The sequence below is a fragment of the Brachionichthys hirsutus genome, chromosome 12 (genome assembly GCF_040956055.1).
Source record: "Brachionichthys hirsutus isolate HB-005 chromosome 12, CSIRO-AGI_Bhir_v1, whole genome shotgun sequence".
Classification (NCBI taxonomy): domain Eukaryota; kingdom Metazoa; phylum Chordata; class Actinopteri; order Lophiiformes; family Brachionichthyidae; genus Brachionichthys; species Brachionichthys hirsutus.
The window spans coordinates 2,289,231-2,304,608 of record NC_090908.1 but is presented as its reverse complement, the minus strand read 5'-3'; the positions used below and the strand labels follow the sequence as shown (position 1 = coordinate 2,304,608).

At 50.9% G+C, this 15,378-nt stretch overlaps 1 protein-coding gene across 1 annotated transcript; it reads right to left on the bottom strand.

Moving 5' to 3' along the window:
- Window positions 1-680: 680 nt before the first annotated feature.
- Window positions 681-14,084, bottom strand: chaf1b (chromatin assembly factor 1, subunit B). Its single transcript, XM_068746472.1, has 18 exons — window positions 13,959-14,084; window positions 13,336-13,468; window positions 12,619-12,736; window positions 12,346-12,449; window positions 12,148-12,244; window positions 11,942-12,026; window positions 11,440-11,533; window positions 11,285-11,354; window positions 11,062-11,197; window positions 10,847-10,992; window positions 10,042-10,572; window positions 6,133-6,470; window positions 5,911-5,984; window positions 5,534-5,762; window positions 2,530-4,622; window positions 2,113-2,310; window positions 1,724-1,870; window positions 681-1,530 (listed from the first exon to the last, which is right to left on the bottom strand). Exons 1-17 carry the CDS (start codon window positions 14,082-14,084, stop codon window positions 1,766-1,768), a joined length of 4,677 nt encoding a protein of 1,558 aa, XP_068602573.1. The 3' UTR covers window positions 681-1,530; window positions 1,724-1,765.
- Window positions 14,085-15,378: the final 1,294 nt, after the last annotated feature.

The following is a 15,378-nucleotide window of genomic DNA, read 5'->3' as shown; positions in this document are numbered from 1 at the left end:
CTACTCCCCCCCCCCCCCCCCCCCATCTCAGTCACTTTCCCCACAGGGGTGTCTGGGGGGTTTCCAGTTTATAACGCTGGAACCATTTTGCATTGTAGAGTCGTCGCAGAAGACATTGTTCGTGTAGGACTCCATCTACTGGCAGGTTTCGGTATTGTCGGCTGATGTGATGAAGCAACCGTTCAGAGGGCCAGTGCTGAGATGAAATGGTTTGTTTCACCTGTTTGGCTGTTTTTTTGTCCCTCTAAACTGGGGTGCCCCGTCCCGCCTCACACAGACGCTGGAGCCACCGTTTGTGCACGTTACCCCACTAAGACGAGGTCTGTAATTTTTTATTAATGGTAAACTTCCACTGAGTGTGAGAAAGAGAAATCCAGGAAATCCCCGTGTGCTTTTCAAACAATTATTTTGTATAATGGTGCAGAAAATAAATATTTCACACATGAATTTACAAATAGTTCAAAAATCATACAAAGTGATTTCCTGGATTAAAAAAAATAAAAAAATCTGTCACTCTCAGTTTAAGTGTGTGATGAAAATAGACCTCTTATCTTTTTAAGTGGGTGACTTGCACAATCGGCGGCCACCAAATACCCTCGTGCCCATAGATCATAGCAACTGTATCGTTTCCTCCAAAAACACAGCTGAAGCAAGAGAAACAAATAAAAAGCAAAAAGGTATTCCGCTTTTAGCAGATAGCGACACAGCTCATTTTTTATTCTTAAAGTCAATTTGTAAAACATAAACATCTCTTCGCGTGAACAAATTGCATTTCCTTAGCATCTGAAGCCTTTATAGTAGAACAAGACTATGAATGTCTTAAATTAAAGCGGAAGATGACATCAATAAAACACCTGCAATGACAGTTAATTAATATTCCGAAATTCACATTAAAACCGAGACGCGCTTCCCTTTTAAGCGACGGGGGGCGACAAACAGCCTGCAGAGACACACGAACCCGACAGATCAATGCGAAAGGAGGGACAGACCGGATGAGTTACTTAAAGGTTTGCACGCCCAAGGACAAAGATCCACAGAAAAAAGGCCGAGACCCCGAGACCCCCCCCCCCCCTCCCGCGGGACCCCCTCCAACTTCAAGTATTCTCTCCAGCGCAAGCATCAGTTCAAGTATTCCCCCTGGAAACCTCCCAACGTCACGATCTCTTCTTGGGTTTAGAACACAAGCCATGATGCAAGTTCACCCAAAATCCATCAATACATAGAACAATAAGGATAACAATGAGTAGCCGTTATATTAAAAACAATCACTTTACATTCCATTTCATACAGAGCATGACATTAAACTGATTTATACCGTGGCGTCACCTTCCCTTGCCCCTGAGAGAAATGTTCAAGTTTAACCTTCCTGTAGAAACAGAAACAGCAACCGCGAGGAGGCCATTTTAAATAACATCTGCAATCACTGGTGATCAGATCAATTACGCCTTCCCACATTATGTACAAGCTGCTGATCGATCACACGCTTCTGGCTTCAGTCTGCACCGCTGGAGCCGGCAGGCCGCCTTCATCCTGGAACACGGGGGAGGGGGGGGCCAAAAAAATCAGCATGCAATTCCTAAAAGTGTATTTAATTCATGCACGGTGAGAAAAGTAAAGGTTCTTAACTGCAATGCCCTTCAAAATAAAAGCTGGGATGATTTATACTGCATCAAATACGAAAGGAGCAGACATCCGTGCAGCCTCAGTAATTAATCAAGCTCACCCGACTCACTTCCAAATCGCCCCCGTCGCCCCCGGAGTCTCCTCAGGAACCAGCCACGATGCAGCTCCGGCATTTGTACAATTTGGGGTCATGGGTCCGGATGTGGCTGCGTACGTTCCTCAGTCTAAAGAACGTCTTGCTGCAGAGCTGCAGGGCAGAGAGAAGACGAGGGGTTAACAGAACAGGCACGAAACGCAACGCGTTGGAAACGGACGCGATTAAAAAGAACACCAGGAAGTGACACGTCCTCGACGGTAAACCGCTCTGGGTAAACTCAAAATGTTATTTACATTAAAAAAACGAGCAAAATAAGATTCATAGAAAAATATAAATAGTACAAAAAGGGGCGGAGCTCCGCGTAATGGTTGTTAAAGCTATAAGTTCCTCACCGGGCACGGCCAGTGCTTGCCCTGGACGTGCCGGAGGCGGTGCATGATGAGAGCGTCGCAGTCGTTGTAGAAGGCCGGACACCGGAGACAGGCGTGGGACGCTTTCTGGGCCGTGGGGGCCTGACTGCAAGGCCCCCGGAGCTGCTTCAGCCTCGCCCGCCGCGTAGCGTCCGTCACTCGCTGAGGGAGTTTCTCTCGCTGCAGGAAAAGACAAACGCGGATCCATGAGCAGATCTATCGACGGTGCAAATATATCGAACACCAGCGGAACGAAACGACGAGTTAGACGTGAAATAAGCAGCCGGACACATCCGGAGACATCCGGAGACATCCGGAGACATCCGGAGACAGATCCGGAGACAGATCAGGAGACGCTCACATCCACCCCAACTCTGCCTCGCGCCTCTTTCTGCCTACCTTCGGCGCCGCCCTCCTGGCCTTCGGCCCAGCAGGTCTCATCGGGGCGACGGCGTCGTCTCCGGACTTCGGCCGGGGGCTCCGAGCCTTCCTCCGGCTCGCGCTCCTCTCCTCCCTCTTCACCGCCGGCAGGGCGGGGGCCCCCCTGGCCCTCAGCGCCCGGTGAGGGGACATCTCTGAAACGGAGCGCGTCAAGCAGATATCCACGCTCTCCTCTTCCTTCTTCAGCGCCGCCATCGGCCCCCCCGCGGGGCGACAGAAGCTGAAGAGGAACCCCGGGTCCAGCAGCTTGATGGGGGGCTTGCTCTGGCGCTTGCCCCGGTCTGGAGAGGGCGGGTCAGAGAACGCAGCGACCGGCACCGGGTCCACCGGCACCGGGTCCGCCGGCTCCGCCTTGATGACTTTGTACAGAGGGTGGTTACAGATCGAGGGAGGAGCTTCCTGCTGTGAAAACGGGAACCCGTCAGCTGCACCAACCTGGACTCTTGGTCTGGTGTCTGGAGCCCCCCCCCGGTGCCGCCCCCCCTCCCTGCCGGACCCCCTCCTGGGCTTGGCCTTTGCAGGCCGGCTGCTGTTGTAACGCGGCGTCTTAACGGCGTCCACGGGGACTTTGTTCTTGTCCCGCGTCCTCGGGGAGGTTCTGGTTCTGTGAGGCGTCTGACCCGAGACGGGGAACTCGACCGGTTCCGCTTTCATCCCGACGGCGGCGTTTCTCACCCGAGGCTTGTTGGCGCCGCGCCTTTGCAGAGGCTGCTGGGAGATGCGGTTGGGACGTTCGCTCTGCCTCACCGACTGCCTGAGCTGGCGCCCCCTGTAGGACGGGGCGAACATGTCTGGCAGGAGCACTTTGCTCCTCAGGCTCCTGTCGCTGGGGGGGACCCGCTGCGGGACGGCCCGTCTGCGTTTCCCGGTCGTCGAGGGCGTCGCCTTCGCCGACCCGCTGAGGAAGCGAGTGGTAACGGCGCTGCAGAGGGGAAGCGACAGAGTCACCGGCCCGATCGGCAGGCCTGGGGGGGCCGAGGGGGGCCTGCGCCGCTTGGTCAGGGAGTAGTCGTTAGCCTTCAGCTTCCTGAGCCGCTTCTTCTGTCTCCAGCCAATCAGATCTTCCGGTCGAGGGAGGAGCGCCGTTCTCTGCAACCCGAGAACGTTCATCAGCTCGTACTTCTCCTGGGCTCTCGTGTAATCCCGCTCGTCCTCGCCGACCTCGTCGACTTCCTGCTTCACCCTCACAGGGCTGCGCGAGAGCCGAGCGGCGGGGCGGGGCTTTCTCATTGGTCGGGGGGTCTCGAGTGTGGAACACGACCTCTGCACCTCCTGGGCTGCACCAGGAGAGGAGCGGAGGAGGCGGGCGTTGGGCGGGGACATCCCAGCGTAACCCCGTGTCTCCGCGGCGAGGAGGCGGGCGTTGGGTGGGGACATCCCAGCGTAGCTCCGTGTCTCCGCGGCGAGGAGGCCAGTGTTGGGCGGGGACATCCCAGCGTAACTCCGTGTCTCCGCGGCGAGGAGGCCGGCGTTGGGCGGGGACATCCCAGCGTAACTCCGTGGCTCCGCGGCGAGGAGGCGGGCGTTGGGCGGGGACATCCCAGCGTAACCCCGTGTCTCCGCGGCGAGGAGGCCGGTGTTGGGTGGGGACATCCCAGCGTAACCCCGTGGCTCCGCGGCGAGGAGGCCAGTGTTGGGCGGGGACATCCCAGCGTAACCCCGTGTCTCCGCGGCGACCTTCTTGGACGACGGAGACTTAAAGTCCATGAGCTTCATCCGGTGGGACGGACTCAGCGAGAGGCAGCTACAGCCGTGAGTTCTGGCCGTCCGGCGCAGGCCGCGCTTTGGGCTCGCCCCTCGAGGCCCGTTGGACGAATCCAGCGCCAGGCGGAAGCAGCGATCCGGATCCCGTAGTCCAGAAGTCCCCCTCCGGTCCCGAGGCCCGTGATGGAGCCGCTGCTCCTTCATGAGGGCGCCGCAGGCTTCCACCGCGAGCCACATGCCCAGGTGACGGGCCATCGCCATGACCTCGGGGAGGTCCTCCTGACGAACGCGCAGCGTGGACGAGTAGGAGAAATCCAGCAGAGACAGAAGGCTGTCCTCGCTGAAGCCTGTGTGGAAAAGCCTTCCGTTAGATTAGCTGAATCTCAGTGAGTGGAAACGAGATCAAAGCGGAGGATCACAGAGACCCCGGAGAGCGAGTGATTTAATCAGGCCTCCTCAAAGACGGCCTGGGGTCCTCGCACGGGGATCATGATCAGCAGAACGTTTTATCTGCAGCTCCACCAACGGCTAAACGTTAAAGACAGATCAATCCAACTCAACGTCATGTGACTGCGTTCAGGTGAACGGCGATCGATTAGATCACACGAGCGCCGAGATCAAAGGAAACGTGCAGAGGCCAAACCTCCTGATTGATCTCCAAACCTCCTGATTGATCTCCAAACCCCCTGATTGATCTCCAAACCCCCTGATTGATCTCCAAACCTCCTGATTGATCTCCAAACCTCCTGATTGATCTCGGACTAATGACAGAAACGCTGATGATTGCATTAAATACATGAAGAAAACTTTAACTCATTTATCGATCAGCTACTCTGCTGATCAAATCAAGCACAAAGAGCAAACATTATCTGGAGAATGTTCTTTTCATATATATATTTTATAGATGCATAAAGAGAAGTGTGGAGCCTGAATATTAGACGAGCAGATACGACAGCCTTTCTTTTTACCTCGCTTTATATTTTCTTTGAAGCTTTTGTTGGTCTAGGATGTAGAACAACTTTTATTCTAGTTTTCACTTTGAATCAGACTAAAGGATCCAGCCTCAAGCAGCAGCTTCGTAGAACCGTTTGGCCTCCGGTCCCGGCCCCGGTAGACCCGGCCCCAGCCCCGGTAGACCCGGACCCAGCCCCGGTAGACCCAGAACCAGCCCCGGTAGACCCGGCCCCAGCCCCGGTAGACCCGGCCCCAGCCCCGGTAGACCCAGACCCAGACCCAGCCCCAGCCCCGGGACTCTTACCGGTGAGGTCTACGTCTGCTTTCGTGCCGGAGTCCATTTCCGTGAACACTTCCTGGAAGTGATCGCTGACGGCTGCCAGAACGGCTCTGTGGGCGAAGTAGGGCCGCCCGTCCGTGTGCAGCGTGACGTCGCAGAACATCCCGGCCTCCCGCTGACCCCTCAGCTTGCTCAGCACGTCATCATTATGGGATGCCATCGTCTTCGTAACGCACCCTCTGCCCCCGAGCTTCTGAGAGGGGAGAACGGCGACAGAGAGGCGTCGTCAGGGCAACGCAAAGAAGATCAAGGGAGAACGAAAACTGGGAAGTGTTCTGTGAAACGGGGCTCTGAGAGGACCTCAGCCCCCGGGCCCCCGGGCCCCCGGTTTGGGGCGTTACCTCAGAGTTCTGGGTGTGCTGGTTCCGACAGTCCGGACACCCGAGGACGAAATCCCTGATCTGGAAGTACATCCCTACGAAGGGAACCGGAGACAAAGCGCCGATCATCATCAATGGATCAAACAAAACAGATAATCAATACTACAAGCAGCCGGTCACACATCCGGGACCCGCACGGGGGGGCCGGCGGGGCCGGCGGGGCCAGCGGGACCGGTTCCGTACCCTCCCACCAGTAGTTCTCGGCCACGCATCTGTAGGTCTCCTCCAGGGACAGGTGGCGCCGGCCGGGCCGCCCCCGCCGGTGGAAGCTGGAGACGGCCCCGCGTCTCCGGTCCTCGCCCAACACCTCCCGGTAGTTCAGGTAGCCCCTCTCCAGCTTCTTCCGGTACAGCAGCCCGTCGATCAGCTCAAAGTTCGGCGCCCGCCGCGCTGGGGGGGCCCCGCCGCCCCCGGAGGTCACGGCCGGGCGCGTCCCTCCAGCTGCGTGCGCGTCTCCGTCCGACCAGGAATAAAACGACGTTGTGTCGGTGCAGCTTTCTGCCATTTTATAATCACAATGACTTTGTCCGGGGGGGGGGGGGGGGCCTATTTATTCCTCTTTGAAGTAAGCAAACAACTCAGACCCCCCCGGGGCCGGGTGGCCCCCTGGCGAGTCTCGGCGGGGAACTACGAGCCAAACTTTAGCAACAGCCCCCACCTATATCATATGATAATAGTTAGGGGGGGGGGGCACCGAGCTGACGGTCAAACAGTTGCGGAAATCATCCCAAAACTAAATCAGTCGCACTTTCTGGAGGCCAAAGTTCTGCGTAACAACGTCAGAGACGGGCCGCTGCTCTACGCCAGTGGCGTAAGACGACGATATCACCGAGTCAAGTGACGTAAAGTAGACACTTTAAGCGCGTAAAAACATGAATTAAAAGGCTTCCCAGCTCGCCGCTGCTCACCAGCCGCCCGTCGTCCCTCTATCTCAGGCGCCAGCAGCGGCCTCCGGGGCTGAATGACGGCATGCGGCCGCGCCGCCGAGCTTTAACTTGAGATTTTCTTTTTCGCGAACTCAAGCAGGAAGCGACACGATGACGCAGCTATCAGCGCAGCGTCGCCGCCTCACCGACCTGAGCGCGAGGTCGCCTCCGCGCCCGGAAAGCGCCAGTCATCGACACGAAATAGTCCATAAAACCCAATCCGGTGGGAAATAATCGAATTCTTTAAAACTCGTAACCTTCTGTTTGCTACAGACCAAGCAGCCGGACGAACCAGACCTTCCCCGCCTTCAGACAAAGGCCATTAGCGGAAGAATAATAACAGGGCTCGCAGAACGAGATATGATTGGCTAATAGCTCTGCCACTCACGTTAGTCTTGTGGCTTCGCAGCATGGTAGGTTGGCTGCGCACTACTGTACTATTGCTTTGACTGTCTGGTAGCTACCTGAGATAAAACTACCATTCAAAGCTCTGAGAGGTTCACTGTGGCATGCTGGGTAATGGAGTTCTTATTTAACTAAACTACTAACAACACAACTGTCACCTTCATCTCAGTACCTGAAACAAATACTTTTAAGACACTATTATTGTTTACAAGAGCTCTGGCTCCATTTTCGCCGAATATACATTTTAAGCTTTTAAATACAAATCGCATTATTTCCTGAATACCAACACAGAGCCAAAGCAAAAAAGAAAATCTACATTTAACATATAAATTAGTCTAAGATTAGTTGAGTGTTAATGGCTGAATTCTAACACAATTTATTGCCAAAACAGCAACTGTCATGAGAAAGCCAGTGGAATAATAATAAGTCACTTTAGAGACGTTGAGTTAGTTTAAATGCAGAGAATCGAGCACCGTTATTGTTTGCTCGGGCTTCGTGCTGAACGGAATTGACCAGCTCTTTGGCTATTTGAGCTCAAATATTTGCTCAAACCTGTGCCAAAGGCCCCGATGATGATCGGGCCAGGGTCACAACCGAGTCCACTGTGGTAATGTCGTGTTTTTGGGGAGTTTAACTGGACTGGAAAAACACAAACTCATCATTTAGAAGAAACATCATTTATTGAAACGACCTGAACGACCTTTAAATGTTTGCCGAGTTTTTCACTAAAGCTCAACCGTCTCTTATCAAACTAAGTTATCAAAGTTCAAAACGCCAAAGGTCTCATGAGGGCGTTTCCTTTTTCGTCCTCGAGTTTTCAAAGGAAATTTTAGTTTCACAATAAAACATTCTTGGAAATAAGTGACTTAAACATTAAAATATCAAACAGAGCACGATTAACAAAGTATATTTTCTGTATAAAACACACACGGCTGGAATATTTTTTTTTCTACATTCAAGGACACTATAATGCATTTAGCTTTTAACTGAGTGTATTTATTCTGCTTTTGCTGTTATAGCCTGCTGCAAGTCCTCTTTTTTGGATTTCCCAGCTCCAGACTGGTCCCAGTCAATATTTGGCCTTGGTGGCAGTGGTCTCTTCCGGGTCCGCGCTGGTCTTGGGCCGTTTGGACTCTGGAGGCTGGCACACTGGATCTACAGGAGGAGAAGGGCGCTCTAGAGAAACACAAATGAAGGAACCATTCACTCCCCTCAGGTTTACACAGGAGTATGTGAATAATTCCACTATACTACAACTTGTACATCATGAATTACAGACCATAAATTTTGACCGACTGAAGACTAACTCGGAAAGAAATGTGAGCGGTCAGATAATATGTTAATATAAATAAGTAGGATTAAGAGAACTTCAAAAAGAAAACTCATGCAAGTCATATATTTTTAAACTTAAATTGGCCTCTATATAAATACACAGTACTTTAGCATTAGCCTGCTGTATTGCTAATCGATTGGGACCTCGGTGTGAAGAGAACGCTGGAGTGGTACTTCACCGTATCAGATTGTGGAATCTCAGGATCGACTATAATCGAAACACTGACCGTGTTTGGCCTTCTCGGTGGACGAGGGAGCGCAGAAGAGCGAAGCAGACGGAGACCGGGCAGCGGCGGGAGTCAGAGAGACCCTCCTGCAGACAGCGGGGGAAAGGAGCAACGCTTCAAGCATTCCGTCCAGAGGAAATGGGAGAACAACAGAAAACTGTTCCACATCCTGTCGTTGTGATTCTTTATCCATTTTGGTTACAGATACAGGAGAAACACAAACGGAGGCCCTGCCATCGTCTGCCAGAGTGATTATTATTTTAAAGTCAGTGGGGGGGTTCCAACAAATCCCCAAATCAGACAGGCCTTTATTCTCAGGGCCAACACTAAACACAAGATAATTAGATTTGTTCTTAATTAGAAGAAGAACTGTTAAGACGGTACTTAAAAAGAACAAGAAGCTCCCGTTGCTCAGCGTTCACCTCCATTAACAGAGATAATCGGCTTAGTGACTTTAAGGAGGGACGAGGAGGCAGTCGGGCTGTACAACTCTTCAGTAGTTTGATTTGAAGAGTACAAGCAGTTCCGTGAGTCACCGTACGAGTCAGCGCCTGCAGTACATCTAGACACTCAGAATTCACCGAGTCATCCCGGTCCAGATCCGTTTAAAAGTCATTCTAATTTACTTTTAAGGTAATCCTGTCAAAATGTACGATTTGCAGCCACGAACCCTCGATTAGGGAATACTCCCCCCCCCCCCCCCCCGGGGGGGTCAGAGCAGAGTTATGTCCTCATCCTCTGTAACCCTGCTTCTAAAAAGCACTATATAAGTAAAGTATTAAGTAATGACTATATAAATATCTTAATCCAGACAGTGCCATTAAACCACTGGTCAAAATACTTTTGTTTTTAAATATAAATATTTTTGAGTAGCTAAACATAGAAAACATTCTAATCACTTTCCCGAATGTTGAGAAAAACTCAGGACAACAGCCTCAATCATGAACTGATGCGTTTCATCGAGCTTAACAGATTCATTGATCAACAGCAACTCGAATCAGCCTCCGTGGAAGCAGAAAGGTCAGCAGAGAGGTCAAGCGTTCCGTCTCCAGAACGTAAACGAATATTAATACAGGTATCAATGGGAGGCTTGTTATCAATCAAACATCTAATAATCATGAGTTACGCACCAACGTAAAATACACGCTGCGAGTACTGCAGCTCCTCTTCGTTCAGATTCTACTTGATCGTGACATTTTTACCTTGGGGTGGGCGCTTTCGGGGTGGATGTCCCCTTGGGGGTCGCAGGCCCAGCAGAGTTAGCCCCGTTGAGGACTTTAGGGGTGAAGGGAGAGCTGGAGGGGGTGCGAGGAGCACCGTGCTGGGGGGGTGTAGAGGGTGCGCTTGGGCACGCCGGCGTGGGGGTCTGAGGTGACGGAGCGGCTGTGGTTTTGGAGGCGGAGGGCTTCCCCCAGCCCTCCAGAGTGTTGAGTGTGATCCTACGGGGCTGGGGCTTCGACTTGGTGCGGGGGGTGCTCTTCCTCTCCTCGGGGGGGCTGACACAGGGGGAATCTTTTTGGGATGCAGGACTCGTGGCTGAGTTTGGCTGCTGGGTCCCGGGCGATGAAGTTCTGGGGGGTTTCTTGCCCTTTTTCTCAACGCCACTGTTTGGTGCAAACACCTCCAAAGTGGGGGGCTCCTTCAGCAGAGTGCCCAACTCCCCAGGAGAGAAGGACAGGAAGGAGCAGTAGCCATCTGTAGACGACACAGCCAGGAAGGAACCATCGCGGGACCTGAAGGGGGAATAGGAGCGGTGAAGACGCCCTCAAGTAGGATTTAGTCATGAATTACTGCAGTTACATTAAACTCTTAAAGTCATCACCTGCAGAAACCTCATAATACATTTTTATACATCATAAATCAGTACTTGTGTGTGCAAATATTCTCGTTTAACTTCAATTTTGTTCGAAGGACATACAATTATCATTTAAAACAAGGACACACACACCTCCATTCATTCCCTTTCCTGTGCAACAGAACACCAGAGAAGAAGCCCCTCCCCCTTACCATGTAAGGTCGCTGAGTGTGTGGTAGTGGACGTTGGACACCAGGCCGAAGGGAAGGGTCTGCTGCGTATCGTACAAAAAGATGGAGTCCTCAGATGCCACAGCAAACACCATGCGGTACGGCAACTGGAATTTATCGGGAAGCGTCTGAGCAGAAGCGTCTGAAGGGGAGAAAGGGAGGAAGGAGGGAAGGAGACCAGCATGAAGCGACCGTACGCTAACAGAGGGCTCCTCGTCCTTAAGGAAAGAACGCATGTCCTTGCCGTCTCCCTTCTTCCTCAGCTCAAAGTAGACGGGGCAGCAGCGCACAGCCAGCGTGGCTTTAGACGGACACGGCAAGTGAGCGATGGGCCTGAACGCACAGAAAGACAGTAATTTATTTATAACGGCACCAAAACATCCGAATACGAGAAATACAACCGCGTGTGACGAAGGTTACCTCTTTAGCCCCTTCCTGGAAAAGATGTAGGTGGTATTTATGACGTTTTCACCAATCTCCACACATCCAGCTGTTAAAAATGTGACAATAGAGCTGATGGTTCAGGCAAACGATCACACACAACACGGAGCACTTTGAGCTTTCTGTGTGGGTACCTGGGGCCAGAAGGAAAGAGCCATCTGGCGTGAATGAAAGACGTCGAAAGAATGACCTCATGCTGTCATCGTGGAACATTCTGTGCTGCTTGCACTGCAAACACAGAAACATTCAGCTCCCAAAGCGAGCGTAGAAGATCTCCGAGGACACGACGGAGAAAAAGGGATCAGCTTTAAATGTCAACTCAGGAGAATTCAAAGGGAATTATTCAGAAGGTACCCAAAATATGAGTATTACACGATTCGATCACAGAGTAGTTTCGGTTTGAGTCGGCCGGCCGTAGGAGAAAGACGTTTAGATACACGTAGTTAGATAATAATATAACTGTAGGCATGTACATGGGCACTGAACGGATTAATCTAGTCTACGTTCCTTCTTATGGAACAAACCAGCTTTCAAACAGCATCACGGAACGAACGACGTTCGAGAACCGAGGTTCCACCGAACAATGACGGAATAATGAAGCGATCCATTGCTATCAAAAACAATCTTTTTACTGACCTCCCCTTCTGCGAGCGACCCAGAGCTCATTTTGCTGACGCAGAAGGTTTTCTTCTTGGTTTGAGCGCTGTAAACACGCATCACTCTGAAAGGGAGGAGAAACATCTTCAAATACGAGCAGCGGAGCGTTTACTACCGGTACATAAGTACCGGTACACCGCGTTAACGACAGTCAGACACCCAGGTTATCCAGATCTACTTTCTACCTGTCACAGCTGAGCGTGGCGATGTACTGCCCCAGAGGATCCCAGGTCACCCCCTGAACGTAGCTCTTATGGTCATTCAGGATGCACAGTTTCTGCCCTAAACGCAAAACCAGTTGCAACAAAACTAGGTCGAAATAAAAGAACGTACGACAGATTAAAATGGATAAAATACGTGGATATTTTGGAGTTTAAGCAAACCTTTGTGAACATCCCACATAACAGCCGTGTTGTCGACAGAACCAGACACCATGAAGTTTCCATCTCGTGTCCAGCAGATGTCATAAACATCCTCGAGGTGCCCCCTGAGCACAAATCAAAACATGAAATCCACAATATTACCGGAAATGTAGATCCACGCTAAAGAAATAACCATGAAAGTGTTCTCACGGCACCGTTAAAAGAAAAGGTCAGTCTGAAGAAACAAAATCCAAGAGGTAGAAACTGTTGCTTCAGCGTTCTTGAGTCGTGTACCTTAGTATCTTGAGCACAGACCAGCTCTCCTTGTTGAGCTGAGCGTCCTCCTCGTCCTGGTAAGCGGGGGCCTCGGGCTCCTTGGAGTCATTGAGCTTCCAGAGCAGAATTGCTGCATCTGCATTCAACAAAGACCATTTTGTTAATTCAAGCCTGGATAATTACAAATACCATTTTTAACTAGAAAAGCGCCCGGAGAGTGAAAAACTCAACCCGAGCAGCTCGTCCCCCTCCTAACTGGATTTACACCGTCCACACGGTGATCTGGATCAGCACCGAAAGGTTCCAAAGTGTTCTTGGTATCCTTAGACACCAACCGTGAAAAGTCCAAATGAGTCAGAGTTGCATTTTATGTGTATTTTTAACTGATTTTTGAATCCGTAAATTGAGTTTTCAATGTTAAAATGTTATATCGAACCACAGAACCCCGGTGATCTTTGGTCAGTGAATTGAATGCATATTTTACAAGACATGATTTTTTGTTTTAAGTTAATGGGGAAAAAATCCTGATTTATTTTGTATCCAGACAAGCATCCGGATCGTTCTCAATTTTATTGGATCTAAATTAGACCAAGACGCATCTTAGATTATTTTTTTTATCAACATCCATCCGGCAGTTCTTTCCACAATCTTGCTAACAATCAGACAGACAGACAGACAGACAGAAGCCATGAAAAACAACCCCGTCGTCTCTCACAACCCTTAAACTCGACCTACCGTCTCCTCCTGAAGCGAGCAGCTCCCCGTTTGGGCTGAAGCGCACCACGTTGACGGCTTTGGTGTGCCTCGCCAGATTAGACAGGAACTCCACCACGGCCTTCCCATCGGGGCCTGCGTCGACCCGCCAGAGCTGCATCAGCACCAGGGGTCAAAGGTCAACAAACACATAACCTGCATTATATATACTGTTACACGGCCTTCCCATCGGGGCCTGCGTCGACTCGCCAGAGCTGCATCAGCACCAGGGGTCAAAGGTCAACAAACACATAACCTGCATTATATATACTGTTACACGGCCTTCCCATCGGGGCCTGCGTCGACTCGCCAGAGCTGCATCAGCACCAGGGGTCAAAGGTCAACAAACACATAACCTGCATTATATATACCGTTACACGGCCTTCCCATCGGGGCCTGCGTCGACTCGCCAGAGCTGCATCAGCATCAGGGGTCAAAGGTCAACAAACACATAACCTGCATTATATATACTGTTACACGGCCACCCTAATGAATGGATCAAACAGTCATCCATTTCCTGTAACTGTCTCTCTTGCAGGGTCACGGTGCTACCCGGAGCCCCCGGAGCCCCCCCCCGTCTGCCCACGCCCCTGCCGTCCACTCACCCTGACCGTCGTGTCCACTCCAGCGGTGGCGAGCCGGTGAGCCCGTCCGTCCGAGCCGTGCTGGAAGTCCAGACTGTAAACGGGCTCTTTGTTGTGCCACGCGATCTCACACGTGACCACCTTCATCGCGCGTGACCGAGCAACGACCGACCGGTGCAGGAAGTATTCGCGTTCACGTTAATCGTTCGGTCATTCGGTCACCGGAACCGACGAGCTGCGGCTAGCTAACAAACGTTAGCTGCGCACCTTTAGCCGGCGCGTTTGAGTAACTCGAGGCCGCCGCTAAGGAGAAGCAAACGGCGGAACTCGAACGCAGAAATTACGTTTCTCGGGAACAACTAAAACGGAAAAGTTCTTTCCTTATTTTAACACAATCACGGAGTAAATGCCTCCGTCCTTCCGCCCGTCGTCGCTCTCAAGCGATTATTATTTCCCGCGTATAATGTTTTTTCCAAACTTCCGGGCGAAGAGGCTGCGGTGATTGGTTGGAAATGTTGAAAAGGCGGTGACGACGGCACGTCATAGTGCGTAGTGACGTGTTAGTGCGTCGCGACTCCGGTATTACGCGTCGTATCGACCTGCAAACATGAAAGATATTTTGCTCAAAATATATATATTTATTTACCGGATTAAAATGATGCGCCATTTTCAGCGACATGCAGAATTTTGGATTAAGAAGTATTTACTTTTTTTTTCACGTAACATTTACGTGAAATTCAGAACCAACTTTGAATGATCATGTTATTTATAGTAGCTTGCCCGTCTGCGTAGTTTAAAGTGTGTGAAGAACCAACAAGGTTGCATTTTAGGAGATGAGATGGGTTTGGGAAAAACCTGCCAGGTATGGGATCAATCAATCAATCAATCAATCTCCCTTATAACTACAGTAATAGCAGCGATATACGACAAAGCAGATATGAAGAAACATTTTATTTAATCAAAACATCACCATGTCACCCTTCAGTTAAAGATTCTCCATCTGAGATGTGGTGCTCAGAAATACATGAACTCGTACAGGCGTTTCTCACTGAACTCAAAGTATTACTGATTGACAGGACCGACCTGTTTAACCACAATAACAGTAAGTTTCTTTTCTTTAATTCTCAGGTACAGTCGGAGATGAATGGTGTCATATTTAACCCGCTCTTCCCACCCCACCCCAGCCAGCAGGTATATCATCATTATACACGTCTTAAGGGATAAAGAAAACAGAACACAAATACACTGGCTTGTGAAGTGAGTCAGAGATCTGAAGTGACTTTTTCTCTTCTTCTCCCACAGCTCTAGGACAGGCGTGTCCAGTAATCATTTGTATATAATTTGTAGTAAAGTTAATTAAAAAATAAAGTAATTTTACACCCGTTATTAGCAGTATTATCTGACCTGAAAAGGCCTACGATCGGCATTGTTTTATGGAACC